Source organism: Panulirus ornatus, chromosome 53, assembly GCF_036320965.1.
Source record: "Panulirus ornatus isolate Po-2019 chromosome 53, ASM3632096v1, whole genome shotgun sequence".
NCBI classification, from domain to species: Eukaryota; Metazoa; Arthropoda; class Malacostraca; order Decapoda; family Palinuridae; genus Panulirus; species Panulirus ornatus.
The window spans coordinates 10,830,798-10,853,144 of NC_092276.1; the positions used below are offsets into that span (position 1 = coordinate 10,830,798).

General features: G+C 41.4%; 1 protein-coding gene across 1 annotated transcript in view; it reads left to right on the forward strand.

The window, feature by feature from the left end:
• LOC139765140 (uncharacterized) overlaps positions 1-17,956 on the forward strand; it is a 21,704-nt gene extending 3,748 nt beyond the window's left edge. The window contains exons 3-5 of the mRNA XM_071692332.1: positions 3,760-3,993; positions 13,683-13,816; positions 16,718-17,956. Of these exons, the coding sequence (XP_071548433.1) occupies positions 13,808-13,816; positions 16,718-17,227 (519 nt within the window). The 5' untranslated portion in view covers positions 3,760-3,993; positions 13,683-13,807 and the 3' untranslated portion in view covers positions 17,228-17,956. The remainder of the gene's footprint in view (positions 1-3,759; positions 3,994-13,682; positions 13,817-16,717) is intronic.
• The last annotated feature ends 4,391 nt before the right edge of the window (positions 17,957-22,347 follow it).

Below are 22,347 nucleotides of genomic sequence, written 5' to 3' on the forward strand. Positions count from 1 at the left end.
AACTTTAATATTTCTTATCCAACTTTAATATTTCTTATCCATCTTTAATATTTCTTATCCAACTTTAATATTTCTTATCCAGCTTTAATATTTCTTATCCAGCTTTAATATTTCTTATCCAACTTTAATATTTCTTATCCAACTTTAATATTTCTTATCCAGCTTTAATATTTCTTATCCATCTTTAATATTGTCTTTGCGACCAACCAGAAGATTGTCGCTTATCCCCTAAACCACCCCCTTCCCCTTAAAAAAAAAAACAGAAACAAACTCTCCTGGCTTAAAAAATTTTATGAAATCACGGTAAGATTTGAGATAGTTTGACCTCGCAATCTTCAAGGGATACTTTGGTGTAGAAATACTCGTGAATACAAGGTGGTGTTTGCATTTAGGATCATAACAGAGACGAGGGTTTCAAAGCTCACTAGGGCGAGCGTACCTACATTTTGTATATGATCTCCTTCCACTCTGAAACCCAAGAGGCGACCAGGCATGAAAATCCAAATCCGACGACCCGAAGAGAAAAACGGAGAAGACAAAGGCGAGAACAGAAAACGGACTGTATAAAAAAAAAAAGGGGGGGTCAGTGTTCGAAATCTCTTCTTTCAGGTCCGAAATCGGACAACTTGCCACATTAAGCCCCTCAAAGGCGCTTAAGAGATTACTGATCGCCTCGGAGGTGCAGACTGATTGTGTCCCGGAGTGGGAGGGAAGAATTCTGAGCTGCTGAACCTCAGGTATATTGTCGTCCTGGTCAGGATTTGCTGAGGTGCTGAGGGAGAGAGTTGCTTTGTTGGGGGACGACGACGCCCCCCCTTCGCCCCGCGCCAGCCCGCCAGCCAGTCCTCCCTCCCAACGCAATTAAAGAAACTATTAGTTACGCGGACGATCTACCGCTACGCTCTTACGATGAGATGCGTCTAACTCAGCTAAGCTGAGACTTAAGCGTTTCCTCTCGCCAGTCCTAGCAGCTTAAGAGGCCCTGAGATAAGTCAGTAGTCTAATCAAGATATTGTTTATCGTTCATAAGCGTTTAGATCGCCTTCAGTCACAACGAAGTGGAGAAGACAATGGACGAATGGTGTTAGTAAAAGGAATTGAAGCAAGGTGAGGGAGTGCAGATACAAGGTTGAATGGGATGTAGAGACTGGCTTTGAGGTAGTACGAATCCTCGAGAGGTGGGTGAGGTAAGGCTTGGAGAAATTGATATGATATGGGACAAACGTGGCAAAAAAAAAAAGGATAGGTTTTGTGCTTGGTAGGATAAGGTTTAGTTACACATGCTAAGGATGAATAGAAGGACTCAAGACTCTCTCTCTCTCTCTCTCTCTCTCTCTCTCTCTCTCTCTCTCTCTCTCTCTCTCTCTCTCCAAGATCGAGACTAAGGCGAATGGCACATCGAAGCATTTGAGCGAGGAAGATATATATATATATATATATAAGAGAGCCAGTGACGCGGGGACCTACTTTGGAAAGAACTTGTCAGACAAACTTTGGCAAACCCATGTATATTGAAAAACACACACGGATTGCTCTCGAGTCTTAGCGATCAATGTCTTCAAGAAGCAACAAGTCTCAAAATTTACTTTGACCAAAGTGGGGGAAAAAAAAGAATGTAATTATGTTCAGAATGCTGTTCAGTACTGGTTAGATATAGTCATAAGAGCCAAAACGTGTGAGATGTTGTGGTCATCCTAATTGGCCATATTGTGTGCCCTCCCATCCTGGCGAGGGCTGGTCGAGGGGCTCAGCTCTGTCTTGGCATCACTGGCAAGACTTGGCCTTAAGGTAGAGCTGCTCCACATTTGATAGGCAAGATAGGGCTTACGAGAGTGGGCCATTATCGAGGCCGTCAGTAGCGCGAGCCAAGGGTTTATAGTAAGGACGCCACAGATTTTCGGGCAGGTTCTGCTCACGAGAGAGAGAGAGAGAGAGAGAGAGAGAGAGAGAGAGAGAGAGAGAGAGAGAGAGAGAGAGAGAGAAGAGAGAGAGAGTGTGTGTGTGTGTGTGTGTGTGTGTGTGTGTCCATCGGCCGAAAAGTACCTAGGGAGTTACCTGATCATGTCTTCTCGTCTCATCTGGGACTGTCTTCAACCACTTGCCCAAGTTTTCTTTTACATTCACTCAAACTACAACTCGGAAGTCTTCATTTGCATTTAATGTTATCTATAATAAACACTTGCCATGAGAGACAACTCACCATTGCCTTTTTCACAGCTTAAGATTCCAAGTAATTACACAAACAATGTTGTAAGATACAAACTATTCATAGTGGTAAACTTCTGCTCAAAAATACGTCGTGGGGAAGAGAAATGAATCATTAAATGATTGGCTGCTGATACCAACGGGTTGAAGGGGGATAATGAGACTTAACAAACGCGAGAGATATTCATAGACTGCATCAAATTAAATATGGAACAATAATGATTACGTTGTATCGAAAGACAAAATCATTTTGGCTTACCCATATCAACATGTATCCAAAAGAAACTTCAAATATGTAATAGTTAGGCTCTGCCTTTTCACTGTAGCGTACGTAAAAGACTAGGGAAAAGAACATAGGAATGTCATATATATATAGACATTTAATCACTGGCCATCAGCGGGGCAGTTTGCTCTTCCTTACTCGTTTCCAATCACCACCATCAAATCTTCCCCCTCACCATCATCCCTATCCCGCCTCTCTCTCTCTCTCTCTCTCTCTCTCTCTCTCTCTCTCTCTCTCTCTCTCTCTCTCTCTCTCTCTCTCTCTCTCTCTCTCCCATACATCATCCTCGTCTCCACCACCACAGGTCCCTCTCCAGTTCTCCACACGTACCCCTACCGCCTCCCACACACCCCCCCCATACATCATCCTCGTCTCCACCACCACAGGTCCCTCTCCAGTTCTCCACACGTACCCCTACCGCCTCCCACACACCCCCCATACATCACCACACAGGCAGGACGCTGCTGCTAAGCTCCGTAATAAAGACAAGAGCATCATATTTGTCCTCGTGTACACCAGACGAATTTTGCCATCCCTGAGGACCGAGGGACGGGAATGTGGGCATTTCTCCCCAGATTATAGTAAGGATTTCGAGATATAACCCTAAAATATGGGACGCTAGAGAGACCATCTTCTCCCTAATTTCGCATTTTTAGAATGTCTCCCTATATTTTTTTTTTCCTTTTTCTGGAATACAGAGAAAAAGAGAAGCCCCTGATTCTATAGAACAAAATGAGGCCTATCCTCGGCTCTCCTCATCTCTACTCATATCCTTTTCCTTAGCCAGGATAACCATCCTTTCCGGGTCTCCCACATTAGCCCAAAGGACTCCCAAGGTGGGCGTCAGGTACGTAGAAAGACCCATCTGTGGAGAGAGGGAGGGTGTGGGGTGTGCGTTCTCCTGGTACCTCCCTCCCTTCTTTCCTACGATGGAGTTTCTGTGTCGCTGAGTTTTGTCAAGCGCCTTGTGCTGTCTTCCCTCGCACGCCTTTCATATTTCTGGGCTTCAGAACAAATGACTCGCTCGCGCCCTTCCACACACACACACACACACACACACACACACACACACACAACACACACACACACACACACTCTGCAAAAGATTCCTTTTTTTTTTTTTTTGTTCCTACACTCTGCTCTGGCATAAATGTTTCCTCTTCTTTCGTTCCCTCACGACGAATCTTCAATGAAAAAATTGTGCTGTGCTCTGAGGCATTTGTGATTTGTGCTCTTGTCTCTGATTCGTTCTCGTTTTTTTTCCCCCCCAGGGTGATCTGATGCCATGAATTGTGGTAATGATGAGGGTGTGGCTCTAGTGTCTGGAAGTGAGTTTTGGTGGTCAAGTGTCATCACCGCTAGTTACTGCCTCCTCCTCCTCCTCCTCCTCCTTCTGCACAAGCTTAATGACTCGAAGCCACAGGTTTCATTCATCGTGTGCTGCTGAAGAGGAAAGATCATTTTGGAGGAATTTTTCAAGAGAGAGACGACTCCAATATTTAGAGGTGAGTGTATTCTCTCAAGTGTTATGACCATTTAGCTACCTTTCTCCTCTGGCTCACGCTTGACGACAGGTAGCCAAAGATTTGATTCATGTAGTCACGTCTGCTCGTATGGGTCTTCAAGGATGAAAAATCATTTGGGAGGAATATTTGGGGAGAAGATCGTAAATGAGATGAATATCCAAAGGGCTGAGGTAACTATCCCTGTGAATATTGTCGTTTTTAATGTAGCGTTATAGGGAGGACTATTCATATGTTGCTTACAAACTTCGAGCAGGTCCCCGACGCCTTCATTTCCATGGTTCGGTGTATTAGGCAGAGCAGAGGTGTGTGTGTGGAGAGGATGAGCAGAGAGAGAGAGAGAGAGAGAGAGAGCCCATTGTCTTTCCTTATGAGAAACGTCGGAAAGAATCTAGCAGAGGAGCCATGATGGGCCCTGGACATCGCTGGAAGTTCTACAACCGTAATACGTTAATTGCTGGTCTGTCAACACACACACAGACCCTCCCACTCAAACGCTCCTTCCAGGATGAGCAAACATTTAAGGAAATAACGATTCCCAAACAGTTGTGACTCAGCTGGGACCAACCTAAACCGGGATCTAGCCTTTTCCATCTCGGGGAGGTCTTGTCCTTGGGCCCCACTACAACGCATATATATCATTCTCGCTGCCTGGAAATTGGCTTGGAAAAGAAAATGTGATAATCTCTCTCTGGCGCAAGACCACAAACCAGTCGCCGGGAAAGGGATATAGAGTGGATATTGTGTGGTAGGCGTGTGCTGTGGTGACTGTGGTGGATGGGGCGGTTGTGTGGACGAAGAGGATTCTGCGGAGCGTGATCATGGTGTGGAGGGAGATGCCAAGGGTGGGTTGTGTGGAGGGTGTATTCGAGGGAGAGGTTGCAGGTGTGTGTATGGGGGATCTCAAGAGATTCGTTGCCAGACGGTAGGGAAGCGGACAAGATGAGGGTAAATATTGAGCTAAAAGTGCGAGACGGAGGGAGACTGGCTGTGTGTGTGTGTGTGTGTGTGTGTGTGTGTTGAGGGGGAGGGGAAACCTCGTCGTCCAATACTATAGCCAACAAATCTTTGAGAACTTTTTTCCGAGATTTTTTCCAGTGTTTAGGTTTATTTCTACCCTTTCTGTTGTGTAAGGAAAACATTTCGTTTCTGTTTATCTACAGCTGTTCTTTGAGCCTTGATACAACCTGTCCCTAAAAGCACCATTAGGGAATTTTGAGGTCAGACACCACTTCGATTATATGGCGAATTATGTAGACTATGATTATTCTCTTAAGACCACATTTGTACTGAGCGTAGCTTAAAAAGATTCTAGTTCCCGGACGTATGTACGTAATAGTATTTACGTAATCGAAAACTATGTATGTACATTTTCCAGCCAGTCTTTGAAAGCTTTTATACCTACGAGGAGAAATATGCAAATACGTGAAGAGAAAGTGTTAAAGAATAAGGTAAGAAAGGGATGAATGATGTATAATGAATGATCCCTATTTGCTATGCAAATATGTGAAGAGAAAGTGTTAAAGAATAAGGTAAGAAAGGGATGAATGATGTATAATGAATGATCCCTATTTGCTATGCAAATATGTGAAGAGAAAGTGTTAAAGAATAAGGTAAGAAAGGGATGAATGATGTATAATGAATGATCCCTATTTGCTATGCAAATATGTGAAGAGAAAGTGTTAAAGAATAAGGTAAGAAAGGGATGAATGATGTATAATGAATGATCCCTATTTGCTATGCAAATATGTGAAGAGAAAGTGTTAAAGAATAAGGTAAGAAAGGGATGAATGATGTATAATGAATGATCCCTATTTGCTATGCAAATATGTGAAGAGAAAGTGTTAAAGAATAAGGTAAGAAAGGGATGAATGATGCATAATGAATGATCCCTATTTGCTATGCAAATATGTGAAGAGAAAGTGTTAAAGAATAAGGTAAGAAAGGGATGAATGATGTATAATGAATGATCCCTATTTGCTATGCAAATATGTGAAGAGAAAGTGTTAAAGAATAAGGTAAGAAAGGGATGAATGATGTATAATGAATGATCCCTATTTGCTATGCAAATATGTGAAGAGAAAGTGTTAAAGAATAAGGTAAGAAAGGGATGAATGATGTATAATGAATGATGCCTATTTGCTATTTGGCTAGTTTGATGTGTCGCTAAATTTTGATGGAAGGTCTGAGGGACTGGACAAGAGGACCTGGTGATTTCCAGAACACGTGAGTGGTTGGCTGAGCCAGTGTTATAGCTCTCTCTCTCTCTCTCTCTCTCTCTCTCTCTCTCTCTCTCTCTCTCTTCTCTCTCTCTCTCTCTCTCTCTCTCTCACTCTCACACACACACACACACTCAATGTAAAAGGACATTGTAGCCCCAACACCTGCGATATGGCTAGAATGATAGAAAGATATTATCAAACTACTAAAGGGTCCTTGATCCATATACATCGGATGATCCTGATGACACGTGTCTCCCTGTGTGCCAGTAAGGGTTTGTGCAGACACACTCGATAAACTACAGGAAGTAATTTGCATAATACCAATGGTTAAGTAGCAGTTAGTATTAGTCACATGCTTTATCAATACGTAATTATTTATTAATTCTCGACACATAACTATTTATATAGACCTATTTATATATCTACATCTACATGGATATATATATATATATATATATATATATATATATATATATATATATATATATATATATATATATATATATATATATATATATATGTATGTATGTATGTATATATACACACAACTACATATATCTACCTATATAAACTTACATCATTCATGACAAATATGCAGTCCTATAGAGTAGTGATCTTGATATACAAATATGTCTGGAAACATGTACAAAGTCTTCGCATTTCTCTCCGACTCTTCACCTCCCCTCACGGTAATAAGATCTTTTGTCAAGCCAGGTCGATTGCGCTCTCCTCTTTGCTCCTTTCACACTCCAGGGACTATTTATAGGACGAGGAAGGAGGAGCAGGTTGAGGAGGAGGAGGAGGTAACAGTTGGCATTGGACGAACGAGTTCATTGTTGTCTCCGTCGGCCTGATATCCATGTGTGTGTGTGTGGGTGGTTGGGTGTCTGTGAGGGTGGGTGCCAGTGTGTGTATGTGTGTGTGTGTGTGGGTGGTTGGGTGTCTGTGTGGGTGGGTGCCAGTGTGTGTATGTGTGTGTGTGTGGGTGGTTGGGTGTCTGTGTGGGTGGGTGCCAGTGTGTGTATATGTGTGTGTGTGGGTGGTTGGGTGTCTGTGTGGGTGGGTGCCAGTGTGTGTATGTGTATGTGTGTGTGGGTGGTTGGGTGTCTGTGTGGGTGGGTGCCAGTGTGTGTATGTGTGTGTGTGTGGGTGGTTGGGTGTCTGTGTGGGTGGGTGCCAGTGTGTGTATGTGTGTGTGTGTGTGTGGGTGGTTGGGTGTGTGTGTGTGTGTGTGTGTGTGTGTGTGTGTGTGTTTCAGTATATTTCACCGATGCCAGATGACGACACACAACACTAAAGCTATAAAAATTGTGGGAGGGTAGCAGACTTCTCACGACACAACCTCCATACTCCTACGGCTGTAAATGACGGCTGTAAATGACGGCTGTAAATGACGGGGTAATTGCCCCTGCCACTCCATACATCGGCAAGTGGTGAGTGGTTTGACAGGTGCTCACTGCTGGCGTCACGTCTCGTGTGGTGGGTGGAATTCTCTGTGATCATCGGTGTAAAATTGGTTTTGATGCTGAAAATAGCACGGAGCTGAAAACTTGCACACTTTCTAGTGTTTACGTGCTTAAAGATGACGTCTGTTTGCTGCCACTTCCACGTACACTCCCTGTGTGATTACTCTGTGATTAATCTTTGTGATTACGCTGTGATTGCTCTTTGATTACCGTGTAATTACTGTGATTACTCTTTGTGATTACTCTGTGATTGTTCTTTGTGATTACTCATCGTAATTACTTTGTGATTACTCCGTAATTACTCTTTGTGATTACCATTTGTGAGTTACAAGAAGAGGGTTTTATACTCTTTAACTGCCTTGCTCCTATATGTTCACACACACACACACACACACACACACACACACACACACACACACACACGCCTACCATAACCAGGTACCCATTCATCGACCATCATCAAGGAATGTGTGTGTATGTGTATGTGTGTGTGTGTGTGTGTCTGTCTGTCTGCCTGTCTATTTGTCTGTGTATGTTCTTACTTGTCTGCTAACCTATATGTTTCTTTATTCATACATATGGACAAGTTTAACTAAACGAAACAGCTTTGTACCATGACTTCAAAATAACTATACTCACCGTGTAGCTAACTTCACCTGAAATCGTGTTGATCCATAGTAATAACACAATATATTGCCCTCCCATTATCACCCCAGAGAATATTCTAACTTACTTCCTTTGCCTCACAAAGCCATCTGGTTCCTCATTCCTAAAGCCAACACTTCACACGACTTATATTAATTCTACGTAACGAAAACCAATCATCCCCAAAACTATAATGGCCATTAAAACCCAACAGAATTTTTTCAGTCATTGGCGAATGTTTATATCTTTTATTACCTCCGTCAAAATTGAGAGTGTCGGAGAGGAACGCAATTTAGGTTTTACACCTCAAATGTTGGTGCGATATTAAGGGAGACCTGGAGAGGAAGGAGGGGGAAAAAAAAAGAGAGGGTGGAGAACGAGCTGGGAGGATATGTCAGGTTATTATTGGAGAGGGAGGACGAGGAAGGGAGGAAGGTAAACATTAGGAAGGGAGGGAGGAAGGCCATGAGAGGAGACTGAAGGGCAAGAAGGAAGGAGAGGTGACAGGAATGTTTTGGTGAAGGGAAGGAAGGAAGGGGCAGGAGAGGAGGAGGATGAAGAAGAAGATCATAAGCCCCCAGGAAATGAAAAGGGGTGAAAGTTAGGAAAGATAGAAGAGTAAGGAGACTAGCATGAAGGATGTGGGGAAAGAAATGTGGAAGATTAGGAGAGAATGACGAAAGACAGGGAGAGAGGTAGTCCACAAGGATAGGAAAGAAGGGAGAGCTGTTATTCCCGTGAGCCAAGGGAGATAGGAAAGAAGGGAGACCAATTATTCCTATGAGCCATGAATGCGATTGGAACTACAGGCGTTGTTTGCACGCCACGATCATCTCCTTACCTCCCAGAAACATATATGTGTTTACAGACATTACGTCTGCGACAATACTGTACATTCTGGCGTTACCTGTGGTCCAACAAGTCGTGTGTGTGTGTGTGTATACCTTCGACGCTTTACATCAACAGCAACTGTAGCAGCGGCAGTGTTTGTGTGGCAACATAATATGTGTCTGTGTGTAGGTGTGCGGGTGTCGGTGTGTGTGTGTGTGTGTGTGTGTGGTTAGGTGGGTGGAGGGTCGGTAATATTTGCACGCCAGCAAGTGCGTACGGGAGAGCCTTATGTGTTTGCCAACCGTTCTGACATGGGCGAATGTGTCGTTCCTCTGTGTTCACCAGCAGTACCTGTGTGCGAAGAGAACATACGCGCCCGTTTGGTGTCTCAGGATGAGGGATGGGTGTCCCACCGTCGCCAGTCATCCGCCAAAATGTGTTTGCCATCCGTGTGTACGTTTCCATTATTATATTTCGCCTGCTTTACTGGGGTCTTGATGGCTCTGTGCGCTGGCATTACCTGCGCGCGCTTGCGCACCATCATTATGGTAGCTGGGAACTCAGGGTCGGGGTGATATCCATTCCGTTATGGCTGTCGTAATGGAAGAATTTGCCACCGAGGGCCGACTACACAACCATGTGATCTCTTTAGCGTCTCAGACGTCCTTATAGATGATGTATCAACCCATGCCTGGCAACACAAGGAGAGGGGACTGTTCTTTAAGGTACTTGGGTGGAAAATGCTATCAGTTCATGGAGTCACTTGATTACCAGAAGGTCAGGAGGTGGTTCAGTGGTTAGGAGGTTGTATTTGGGATGTACCTTCTAAAGAAAGCTGGACCACAAGGGCAGGAGTTGTGCTTTCGAAGAACTTAGTGGAGGAAGTGAAGATTCGAATTAAAAAAAGCTTCAGGGTAAGAGATCTGACGCCAGTGACTTTAGTAGAGTACCTTAATGATGATCCGACTCCAGCTTCACCGTCAGGCTTGATAACAGGGAGATATATCTGCCCCCATGTGAGTCATGAGCCACCGAGGTACTGTCTTCCCTACCTCAGCCATCAGCCTCAGAACAACAACCATCCCTGCGTCAGCCATCAGCCACCGAGGACCTCTCTTCCACAGTGCCAGCCATCAGCCACCGAGGACCTCTCTTCCACAGTGCCAGCCATCACTACAGGACCTCCCTCCCTCAGTGCCAGCCATCAGCCACCGAGGACCTCTCTTCCACAGTGCCAGCCATCACTACAGGACCTCCCTCCCTCAGTGCCAGCCATCAGCCACCGAGGACCTCTCTTCCACAGTGCCAGCCATCACTACAGGACCTCCCTCCCTCAGTGCCAGCCATCAGCCACCGGGGACCTCCTTCCCTCAGTGCCAGCCATCAGCCACCGGGGACCTCCTTCCCTCAGTGTTAGCCATCACTACAGGACCTCCCTCCCTCCCTCCGTGCCAGCCATCACTACAGGACCTCCCTCCCTCCCTCCGTGCCAGCCATCAGCCACCACAGGGAAATGAGTTGCTCGCTCGGGCGTCTTCATGGTCGGAATTACGACCCCGAGGTAGCCAGGCACCAGTTACCTCAAAGGCGGGAGCCGCTGAGTTTAGGTGTCTTAATGGAAGACTCGCCGCCACTGGCCAGTCAATATATACTGTATATAGACAAGGTCTGTCCAGTCAGAAGGGAGTGGAGGTGGCCCTTGATGGTGGGGAGATCGACCGTCCTGGGGTTAGATCACAGAAGGATAGCAGGAGGCGAGATGGAGGAGGCTACACCACTACTCCAGACCAGCCGCCAGAAGCATCAAGGAGGCGAAGGTGCGGGAGAGGCGTCTTAATAGGAGACGTGAACATTGCAAGATTCGACGTATTCCCTGATGTATTAGTGCACCTGGTGCGCAATGTCTACCCACCTAAGACAGCAGTTCGGTATTACTACCATGCAAGACTTCTTTGTAATTAGAATGGATCATAAAACTGTATGTCTTGCTATTCATGAAATTTTGAACCTATATGCCTAATTGTGTTAGAATATGCCAGCTACAATGTTTCTCTTATGTATTGTATTGAGTGTCTTATGTTTAAGTCATTATATAATAACTATTTTTCATTTGGACCATAATTAACGTTTTATGTTATGGTGATGATGGTTTGATTTTGGTTTCGGTATTTTTTTAGAAATTTGTGACTTATGTGATTCTGTGGTCAGTAAATAATCTAAATCTAATCTAATCTATTACGATAGGTTAGGCTCTATGTGATCTCTCATTATGATATTCCAATATTTCTTTTTTAAATGTTCTATAGAACAGTCTATCCATTATAGAATGTTCTTAAGAATTGTTATAAAATCTTTTAAGTGATTTGATAACTAAAGAAAGCACTGTGTTATATAGATATCATCAGGTTAGAGGAATCATTTCCTAAGAAGATGATCAACTCTGTGTGTGTGTGTGTGTGTGTGTGTGTGTGTGTGTGTGTGTGTGTGTGTGTGTGTGTGTGTGTATGTGTATCAGGAGAGTGTATAATCTGAATGAAGATTATCAGGATAACTTAGTAACCATCAGATCAAGAGGGAATTATGTCACTCGGTATTAAAACCAATTTTTTTTTTTCCAAAGGTTTTAGTTGGTTTTGTCATTAAAGTCGTCCATGTCAAGCTGCCATTTCCTCTACCAAATGAAAAAATGTGTAACCTAAACTGTAAGTGTTACGGACTAAGATCACACGCATTCTCATAATACATAGGGGCCCATGTACGTAATTTAAGGTTAGAGAGGAATTTCTAATTCATCTCATGTATCCAAAAGACTAAGACACCATTTACAGTGATATAAATAAATGACACTGAAATTCCTTCTATCTGAGACTGCAAATTGTCAGTCATTAAATGATCTAGTAAAAGACTTCATATATTTTCCTACAGACACGTGATTTAACCATACTCTTAATGGTTGAATTAATTGTCTTTCTGACTACTGTAACAATGTGATGTATGACATGAGATTATTTTTTTTTCCAATTGAAACACCATATTTTGAGACGTGAAAATTGCCTCCATTAATGAATGACGTTGTCATATGCATTATATAGTGTATATATATATATATATATATATATATATATATATATATATATATATATATATATATATTTATATAATGTCAGGAAGAAGCGCTAGTTGTGTCCCTATATTATAGGATACGATTATAACAAAATGTGTGTTCATGATCCTACTTTGGGACACTAAACGTGGGATGAGGATGTGTTTGTTTGGTGTCAGAGCCTATATGTACAGGATCGACACCCCCCACCCACCCTTCATCTAATTGGAAGTAGAGGCGATGATGCCATGTAATATGCTCCGTATCATGGGATCTCTTTCGAGACTTCGTAGTTCGACTTTACACACGTTCTGTCTTTGATTGGTCAATGTCTCTTGTATTTGTTTCTTCCAGGATTCATGGTGAGGTTAGAGGCACTTTTACCACTCCTTGAAATAAGATTTTTAAGTTTGCATTCTGAGAGGGTTACTGTCCCATAGCCATTGGTTCTCTAAGTTATTCGTCTGTATGTAAATTTTACCTTAGCTCTAGCAACTCTCATTGGAAGACGGGGTTAGCACCATAATTGTCATACCTCCCAATTTATCTGCCAAAGACTGTAGACTAAATTCCATTGTTTTTTTCTACATTTTCTATTCGTTAAAATCGGTATTTATTCATTACACATTCAACAGAGTTTAGATAAACTTTGTAAATGTAATTCCAATACACGCAAAATTTTGAACATATTTGTCTAGCTAGTAATTGCTGTTGCAAAACTGCATACAAACCCGCCATGTTTACGTGTGATTTTCAGAAATTGCGTAATTTTGGGGCCTGATGCGTTTTATATATATATATATATATATATATATATATATATATATATATATATATATCCCTGGGGATAGGGGAGAAAGAATACTTCCCACGTATTCCCTGCGTGTCGTAGAAGGTGACTATAAGGGGAGGGAGCGGGGAGCTGGAAATCCTCCCCTCTCGTTTTTTTTTTAATTTTTCAAAAGATGGAACGGAGAAGAGGGCCAGGTGAGGATATTTCCTCAAAGACCCAGTCCTCTGTTCTTAACGCTACCTCGCTAACACGGGAAATGGCGAATAGTTTGAAAGAAAAGAAAAGAAAAAAAAAAATATATATATATATATATATATATATATATATATATATATATATATATATATATATATATATATATATATACTTATTTATGTAATAGCTTAAAAGTGTAATTTTATTTGACTGTAAATCCTTAGCTTAAAATGTGTCACAGGTAATCCTCAAAGTTGGACACACTTTATCTATATTCATGCGTTTGATTGCATATGAAAATCTTTCCCAATTTCCTGTCAGAATGCCACTCCCTGCAAGACCTATCTTCTTACCACTTTCCAAAGGAAAATATAATCTTAGATCTGCTTCCGAACTTATGGCTCTCTTATTTTCAGAGGCTTGCCACGACGGAAGATCGACCAGCAGAACTACAGCTGGCGAAGCAACCCCAGCAACAGAAGCAGGAGCCACGAACACAAGATCCGTCCTACATAGAACAAAAACATCTCTCTCTTTGTTGATGGAAGTCGTAAGTCTACCCCTGTTGTGTGTGTGTGGGTGTGTGTGTGTGTGTGTGTTTTGGGGGGGTCAGTGTTTACCAGTCCCTCCAGGGCTGGATTGTTTGTTGGTGTGGTGAGATCCTGGTCAGTGGTAGAGTAACATTCAGGGATCAGTTCCTGTGAATATTGTCATGTTTGGAGGATTGTGAGATGTAATGGAGTTTGGCCAGTAGCGTTCACGATTTACCTACCGTTAACTGTGTCATTAATGGATGATAACAATGTTATATATGTGTAATTATCAGATCCAGTAACATTTGGATAGTAGAGTTCATGGTTCAGTTTATATTAAGTGTCATTAATGAGTATATATCAGATGTAATAAGAATTTGGCCACTGGTGTTCAAGATCAACCTTCTATGTACATTTGTCATTAACAGATAATTATGAGAACTAATGAAGTTTGGCCAGTAGGATTCAGGTTCCAACTCTTATTAACATTGTCATTTTATGGATAATTATTAGATATAATAGACTTTGGCCACAAGTGTTGAGGATCTAATTCTATTAATAGCGTCATCTTTGGATGTAATAGACTTTTGGCCAGAAGTGTTGAGGATCTAATTCTATTAGTAGCGTCATCTTTGGATATAATAGACTTTTGGCCAGAAGTGTTAAGGATCTAATTCTATTAGTAGCGTCATCTTTGGATATAATAGACTTTTGGCCAGAAGTGTTAAGGATCTAATTCTATTAGTAGCGTCATCTTTGGATGATGATTACATCTTGTGGAGTTTGGTCAGTAGTGTTAAGGACTCAGCTGCTATTAGGAACGTCATTAATGGATAATTACCTAATCTAATGGACTTTTCTTGATCTGAATGGGGAGGAGTTACATAGGTATGTGTGTGTTACTTAAAGCTTAATTCGTCAGATTTCACTGGTTAGGTATGGATATAAACTCGTGTTATGTTGGGGGTGTTATGGAGCCAGTACCTCACTCTCGTAGTGGCTTAGTTTTCTAAAGCATCCCTTCACGATCTTCCCCAACTAAAGTATTAACATGGTTTCTCGAAAAAAAAACCACCTGATTTACCACCCCTAGTGAGCAAAATGGTTCATAATTTCACCAAGGCGAAGCTCACAAAAGAATAGACTCTTTTTTTCAAGTACAAGAATTCTTTTTTCAACGGACGACAATTGCTGATAAAATCGAATGGACTACCAGTGTTTCAACGTACAAAACGTTGTATATGCATGAATTTCATTACACATCGCAGCTTTTAGCAATCTATCTGTACAAATTCGTTTTTTACTCATCCCTACTGACGTTGCATTTTATTTTCCAGTTCCAAATTTTTCCAAGCATTGTGTTGGTTCCGTTCACTAATAGATATATACAATAGTGTCGGGCCCATTTGTTATCCTCAAAAAATCATATATTTTTCGTTTTCACTTTGCTACCTCTTTTTTCCCCCACTTCTAAGCCAATCTAATAACCACTAAAATCTGCTACATGTATTGAATATTGATAACTGCAGTTATTAATTGTGTTGTTTTTTCGAAAATTAACCCCGTTTCATTGAGTGAGAGAGGGACCTGAGAAGCGAATCTGTTGCTGTTTGCTCATGACGCGGCGGTGGTGGTAGATTAGAAAGAGAAACTGGAGAAGATGGTGTCTGAGCTTGGATGAGTGTGAGAGAGATAGAGAGTTGAGAGTAAATGTGAATAAAGATATGATTGATAGGTTTAGCACTGTAGATAGACAGATAAGCTGGGGTGTGAGTTCAAACAGAGAGAACTTAGTGAACATGAAGTAGAGTGGAAGAATCCTGATCACCTTTTCATGATGATTAAAGTTAAGTATTAACCTTGGTGTTAACTTCATACAGCCATCAGTGACTATCTAACACTGCCAAAAAAACATGGTAGGCAAAGGGTTGAAAGCTCTTCTTTCTCTTTAATATGGAACACTTAGGTCTAGTGTGTAATGATGAAATGTCTTCATCATACAGGTATGATAGATGAGGTGATTGATATACTAAGACATATCACCAGAATTGTCATGTATAACAGAAAGCAAATTTCTCAGCATGTTACATCACTAATATACTATCATATGTACAGCTAGTTAGTATACCATCAAGCCTTGTTCACATTAGCACTGTATATGTTCTAGGAGCACTGCTGTAGATGTATATTGATCAACACTCTAAGAACAACAATTTCAGGGACCCTATGGATAATAAGAACAACAATTTCAGACCATATGGATAACTTTGAAAATACCTCCAAACATTTACTTATGAAACTAAACATTGTCCATGAACCTGAATGCTAACTTAAGAAGTATAATATGTCATTAAAGTATCATTATACCAAAGTATAATTCCAATTTAGGATATCACATTAAGGTAGCAATACACCACAACATACTTCCAATTTGAATTACCAGACCCTGCATGATCGTCAAAACTCCACAAGGCAACCAAACCACAACAGCATAATTAACTCCAAGAATTACCTGTAATGTAGCTATAACCTGACACTAACAGTGCAGTAGATATATGATCGTTTGCATGTGACTCGCCGGAGTAAAATGAAAGGAAAATCATCTATATATCGTTCACTAACTGTCATTAAAATATTGCAATGGCCTGATGTATTATTGGTGCGACATCGCTTCGCGTCCCCCCCATTTTTCCCCATATGTAAAGTGTAAATTTTATGCAAATCCCTGTTAAAATGCATTAATGAAGCCGTATGATGTGTCAGATGGTACATAAACTCATCAGTGAGAGGCTGCTGCACTCACAAAGCAACATTAGGGCGGCGCATAATGATGATCATCATCAGCCTAGATCTATGTTATTGGTCATTATATATTGATATCACCTCACTGTTATGGTTATCCTTCTCTTCTTCCACAGCTCACCTCAACAGCCGACCACAGAAGCTCACCTCAACAGCCCACCACAGAAGCTCACCTCAGCGGCCTGCCACAGGAGCTCACCTCAACAGCCCACCACAGAAGCTCACCTCAGCGGCCTACCACAGGAGCTCTCCTCAACAGCCCACCACAGAAGCTCACCTCAGCGGCCTGCCACAGAAGCTCACCTCAACAGCCCACCACAGAAGCTCACCTCAGCGGCCTGCCACAGGAGCTCACCTCAACAGCCCACCACAGAAGCTCACCTCAGCGGCCTACCACAGGAGCTCTCCTCAACAACCTAACACAGGAGCTCACCTCAACAGCCTACCACAGAAGCTCACCTCAACCAGCCACCTCGTCTCAGCACTCTGCTACATCCTTCAACCTCAGCAACCTCAAGATTCATACCACTTACTCAGCAGTCTACCTCTCCAGTGCTGAGATCAGCCATAAAATCGCCACTTCTTTTTTTTTTCCCCTGAATACTGGCAAACCTGCTGAATTTTGATGTCCATTTTTCCTTTCATAAAAGATAGAAAGGAAATGCAAGATAGATTTCCCTTATATCAGGACATGAATTCCTTTTGGTAGTTTGTAATATGTATTTTGTTTTCAGTCATCGAGCCAATGTAGCTGCTGCAATCCATTGCAGAAAATGCCTCTTTCCAGAACGGTTTCCAGTCTCTCTTGACCTTTGTTCTGTCAGTCGACGAAGCTGTTCCGGAATTCTCTTTGTGACGAAAATCCTGTACCCCCTCGACATTTCGTTAGTTCAATGTATTCAGCAATCGAAGAACAGACACCGTCAGTTGCAGGCTGACGGAATTTGGACTTATCAAACAAATCTTGATGGTCAGGGAATTTTTTTTTTAATGCAGTATGAGCGCTGGTGTGTGTATGATAGATAGATAGATAAAAAAAAAAAGATAGGTAGAAAGAGAGATGACATAAATGAGCCCCCATTTCATGCGAGATATAGAGATGCATATTTGAACACTTATACACAAAATCATAGGTTGACAGATAAGTATTTGTCTTGTGTAATACTGATATGTACCTTTGATTTCAGAAATAATCTCATGACCTGCATCATGTTTTCATACACACACACACACACACACACACACACAACTCAATAATTTGTAACCAAAGGACCGTTTGGCTCCAACAAAATGCTGCTATTTACTGCTTGTATTGGGAACTTTGCTGATGGCTTGATAAAAGAATAAAGAAATCTCTCTCGTGTGTGTGTTTTTTTTTACCTGCCTGTAATTCTGCCCACATATATGTAAGAACCATCTTTCAAGGACCTTTCTGTAACCTTGAGTGCCACATCCCACACACACAGGAGGCAGCATAATGATGATCGAACATTACTGAGAAGAGAAGCCCCACAGTAAATTTCCACTCCTCTCTCTGTCCACAACTGAGGAAGAGAAAACCAGCCTTGGAGATGATGGTGACTCCTCCCTTCCTCAACGGTGCAGCAGCCACTTCTGGAAGGTGGAGTCCGGTAGCACACACGCTCAAAGACAAAGAACAAAAAAAAAAAAAGGGTTATACATTATTGAAAATGATTAAAAACAAATAGAAAGTGGACAATACATAACAGACCAACGCTTGGAGAACAGACACAAATGATAATAAAACTAGGAGAAGTAAAGCTAAAACAATCTAAATGACCGAAAAATAATATAGAAATCTAAATCAATAACTAAAGATCCAAAAAATATTTGCTGAGAAAAGAATTTTAATGAAAAACACAAATGACTTCAAGGAACTGTAAAACAAATTATCATATCTTTCACACAAACACAGACACCTAAAAAGCTATAAAGAATAAACAAAGCACATTAGTAGATAGCAGAAAACCCAACGAAGATTACTAATAACAATTATGAATAGAAATACAAAGTATAATGATAATTGATGATAACAATGATGATGATGATGATAATAATAATAATAATGATAATGATAGTAATGATAATATGAAACACTAGGTGGAAAATGACATATCTATCGTTTCACAAGCGCCAGCCACAGACCAAAGACTTCGTCATTCGCATGAAATAGCCAGGAAAGGCCTCGGTGAGCGGATCCGAGGCCAAACAGCAGATCATAAGATAGGGTTGCTACTCCGAGCAACCCGGGTGACGTCATGTGAAGGGCGGGGCTTCAACGTCACTGGTAGTTTGCTAGTTTCCGGATGACGTCACCCGGGTTGGTCAGCACAGCAACCCATCCTTATGATCTGCTGTTTGGTTCCTCTCCCGCTCACCGAGGCCTTCCTGGCTGATTCTGGCGAATAACGAAGACTTTCTAGGAAGATACATATGGATTATGTTTGAAATACATAATATATATATATATATATATATATATATATATATATATATATATATATATATATATATATATATATATATATATAGATAGATAGATAGATAGATAGATAGATAGATAAAAAGGTATCTATAGATTGATATGGATAGTATAAAGGACTTATAAAGAAAACTAGAGAGAGGAGACTGTTTACTGACGATAATGATAATCATAATTATGATTATAATAATAGTAGTAGGAGTGATAATAACGATAAAAAATAATGATGATAATAATAATAATAATGATAATAACAATGATAGTAAGGATAATAACAATAATAATAACGATGATAATAGCAATAACAACAATGATAATAATAATATTGATAATGATAAATACAATGATAGTGATAATAGTAATTATTCATAAAATGCAATGTGGAAAAATGAGATTTCCTATCCATTTGCATCAATCATCAAGTCATTCCCAAGCGCCAGCCAGGCCAAGGCATCGTCATTCGCATGAAATAGCCAGGAAAGGCCTCGGTGAGCGGATCCGAGGCCAAACAGCAGATCATAAGGTAGGGTTGCTACTTCCAGCAATATATATATATATATATATATATATATATATATATATATATATATATATATATATATATATTGACTGTGTTGACTGTGGTAGTGGGTGAAGAGGAATGGAAACCAAATGTCATATTTTTCATTAATCTGTTCAACAGAAGTTGGTTTTTGGCCTACTACATGACTCAATCAGAAGTACAGACCAAATCAAAGCAAGTGAGTGATTATTTGTTAGTGGTTTGATACGGTTTGGATTGAACATAGAATACAAGTAACCTGAGGGAGAACTGTTGGAGTAATTTATCGTCTTGACCTTTGATGTAAGACATAAATGCAGCGTGTGTGAATTGACAATTGAAGTGGTGAAGATTATGGAGTTCGTGAACGAAAACTGTCAGTCTCATAGTACATGGATGATGCTATATGTCCATGAGAGTAGGAAACGTGATAGTCGCCATCAGGCCAGAGGAAGCTATACCATGCTTTTCTATCAGATGAGAACCTTGTATATGATTGACGTGACCATTCAAGACAGTGACTCTACGACAGCCGATCAACCGAACAATACAGACGACCATAACAGGTGCCAACACCGTGCGCTGACTTCGACTCCCAGTTCCGGAGCGTGAGGTACACTTGGACCAGCGTGACGCACAGAAAAGATCGTTAGAGAAGGAGAAAAGAAAGGACCTCAGCTCCGCCGGGATCGTCCAGGGCAGAGAGCTTAACCAATCCTGATGAGGTACATGGAACTTCTACGCAGCATGGCAAGGAAATTGCCCATCGCTGACCAACACTTCCACTGGACCTCTATCATCACCTCGTTAAGATCATCGTGTGTCAAGACATCATATAAAGCGCCTCTTCGCAAACGGAACTACCTTGGCCCACCAGTGATGCTACTACGTTTGTGAATCGGGAACCATTGCAACACAAACCTCGCCAGGTGGTAGAGTTTCCCGCAGTGTATCGAGACAGACTTCCTCAGAACTTTTTTTTAAAGGGGAAGTAAATGTTTATAGTTGTGTTACTGGAGTGACAGTTTTCATACATGGTGTTTTGACAAGAAAATAGTGAAATTGGAGAAAAATGTAGCTTAGACATTGAAGCTGATTGATACAGTGGTTAAATTGATGAGAACTGCTATTGACGTTTGTGTAAATAAATTATACATTTCCTTTTTCCATAGCCAGAGGTTGAACCATTATGTGACATTCATTTTTTCATTCATTTCAAGCTAGAAGTTTCAGTTTTCTAAATTGTTTCTTACATTTTTCATATGTATATATATGTATGTGTGTGTGTGTGTGTGTGTATATGTGCGTATGTATGTGTATGTGTGTGTATGTGTATATGTATATATATATGTATATTATCCCTGGGGATAGGGGTGAAAGAATACTTCCCACGTATTCCTCGCGTGTCGTAGAAAGCGACTAGAGGGGACGGGAGCGGGGGGCCAGAAATCCTCCCCTCCTTGTATTAACTTTCTAAAATGGGAAACAGAAGAAGGAGTCACGCGGGGAGTGCTCATACTCCTCGAAGGCTCAGAGTGGGGTGCCTAAATGTGTGTGGATGTAACCAAGATGTGAAAAAAGGAGAGATAGGTAGTATGTTTGAGGAAAGGAACCTGGATGTTTTGGCTCTGAGTGAAACGAAGCTCAAGGGTAAAGGGGAAGAGTGGTTTGGGAATGTCTGGGGAGTAAAGTCAGGGGTTAGTGAGAGGACAAGAGCAAGGGAAGTAGTAGCAATACTCCTGAAACAGGAGTTGTGGGAGTACGTGATAGAATGTAAGAAAGTAAATTCTCGATTAATATGGGTAAAACTGAAAGTTGATGGAGAGAGGTGGGTGATTATTGGTGCATATGCACCTGGGCATGAGAAGAAAGATCATGAGAGGCAAGTGTTTTGGGAGCAGCTGAATGAGTGTGTTAGTGGTTTTGATGCACGAGACCGGGTTATAGTGATGGGTGATTTGAATGCAAAGGTGAGTAATGTGGCAGTGGAGGGAATAATTGATATACATGGGGTGTTCAGTGTTGTAAATGGAAATGGTGAAGAGCTTGTAGATCTATGTGCTGAAAAAGAACTGATGATTGGGAATACCTGGTTTAAAAAGCGAGATATACATAAGTATACTTATGTAAGTAGGAGAGATGGCCAGAGAGCGTTATTGGATTACGTGTTAATTGACAGGCGTGCGAAAGAGAGACTTTTGGATGTTAATGTGCTGAGAGGTGCAACTGGAGGGATGTCTGATCATTATCTTGTGGAGGCTAAGGTAAAGATTTGTATGGGTTTTCAGAAAAGAAGAATGAATGTTGGGGTGAAGAGGGTGGTGAGAGTAAGTGAGCTTGGGAAGGAGACCTGTGTGAGGAAGTACCAGGAGAGACTGAGTACAGAATGGAAAAAGGTGAGAACAATGGAAGTAAGGGGAGTGGGGGAGGAATGGGATGTATTTAGGGAATCAGTGATGGATTGCGCAAAAGATGCTTGTGGCATGAGAAGAGTGGGAGGTGGGTTGATTAGAAAGGGTAGTGAGTGGTGGGATGAAGAAGTAAGAGTATTAGTGAAAGAAAAGAGAGAGGCATTTGGACGATTTTTGCAGGGAAAAAATGCAATTGAGTGGGAGATGTATAAAAGAAAGAGACAGGAGGTCAAGAGAAAGGTGCAAGAGGTGAAAAAAAGGGCAAATGAGAGTTGGGGTGAGAGAGTATCA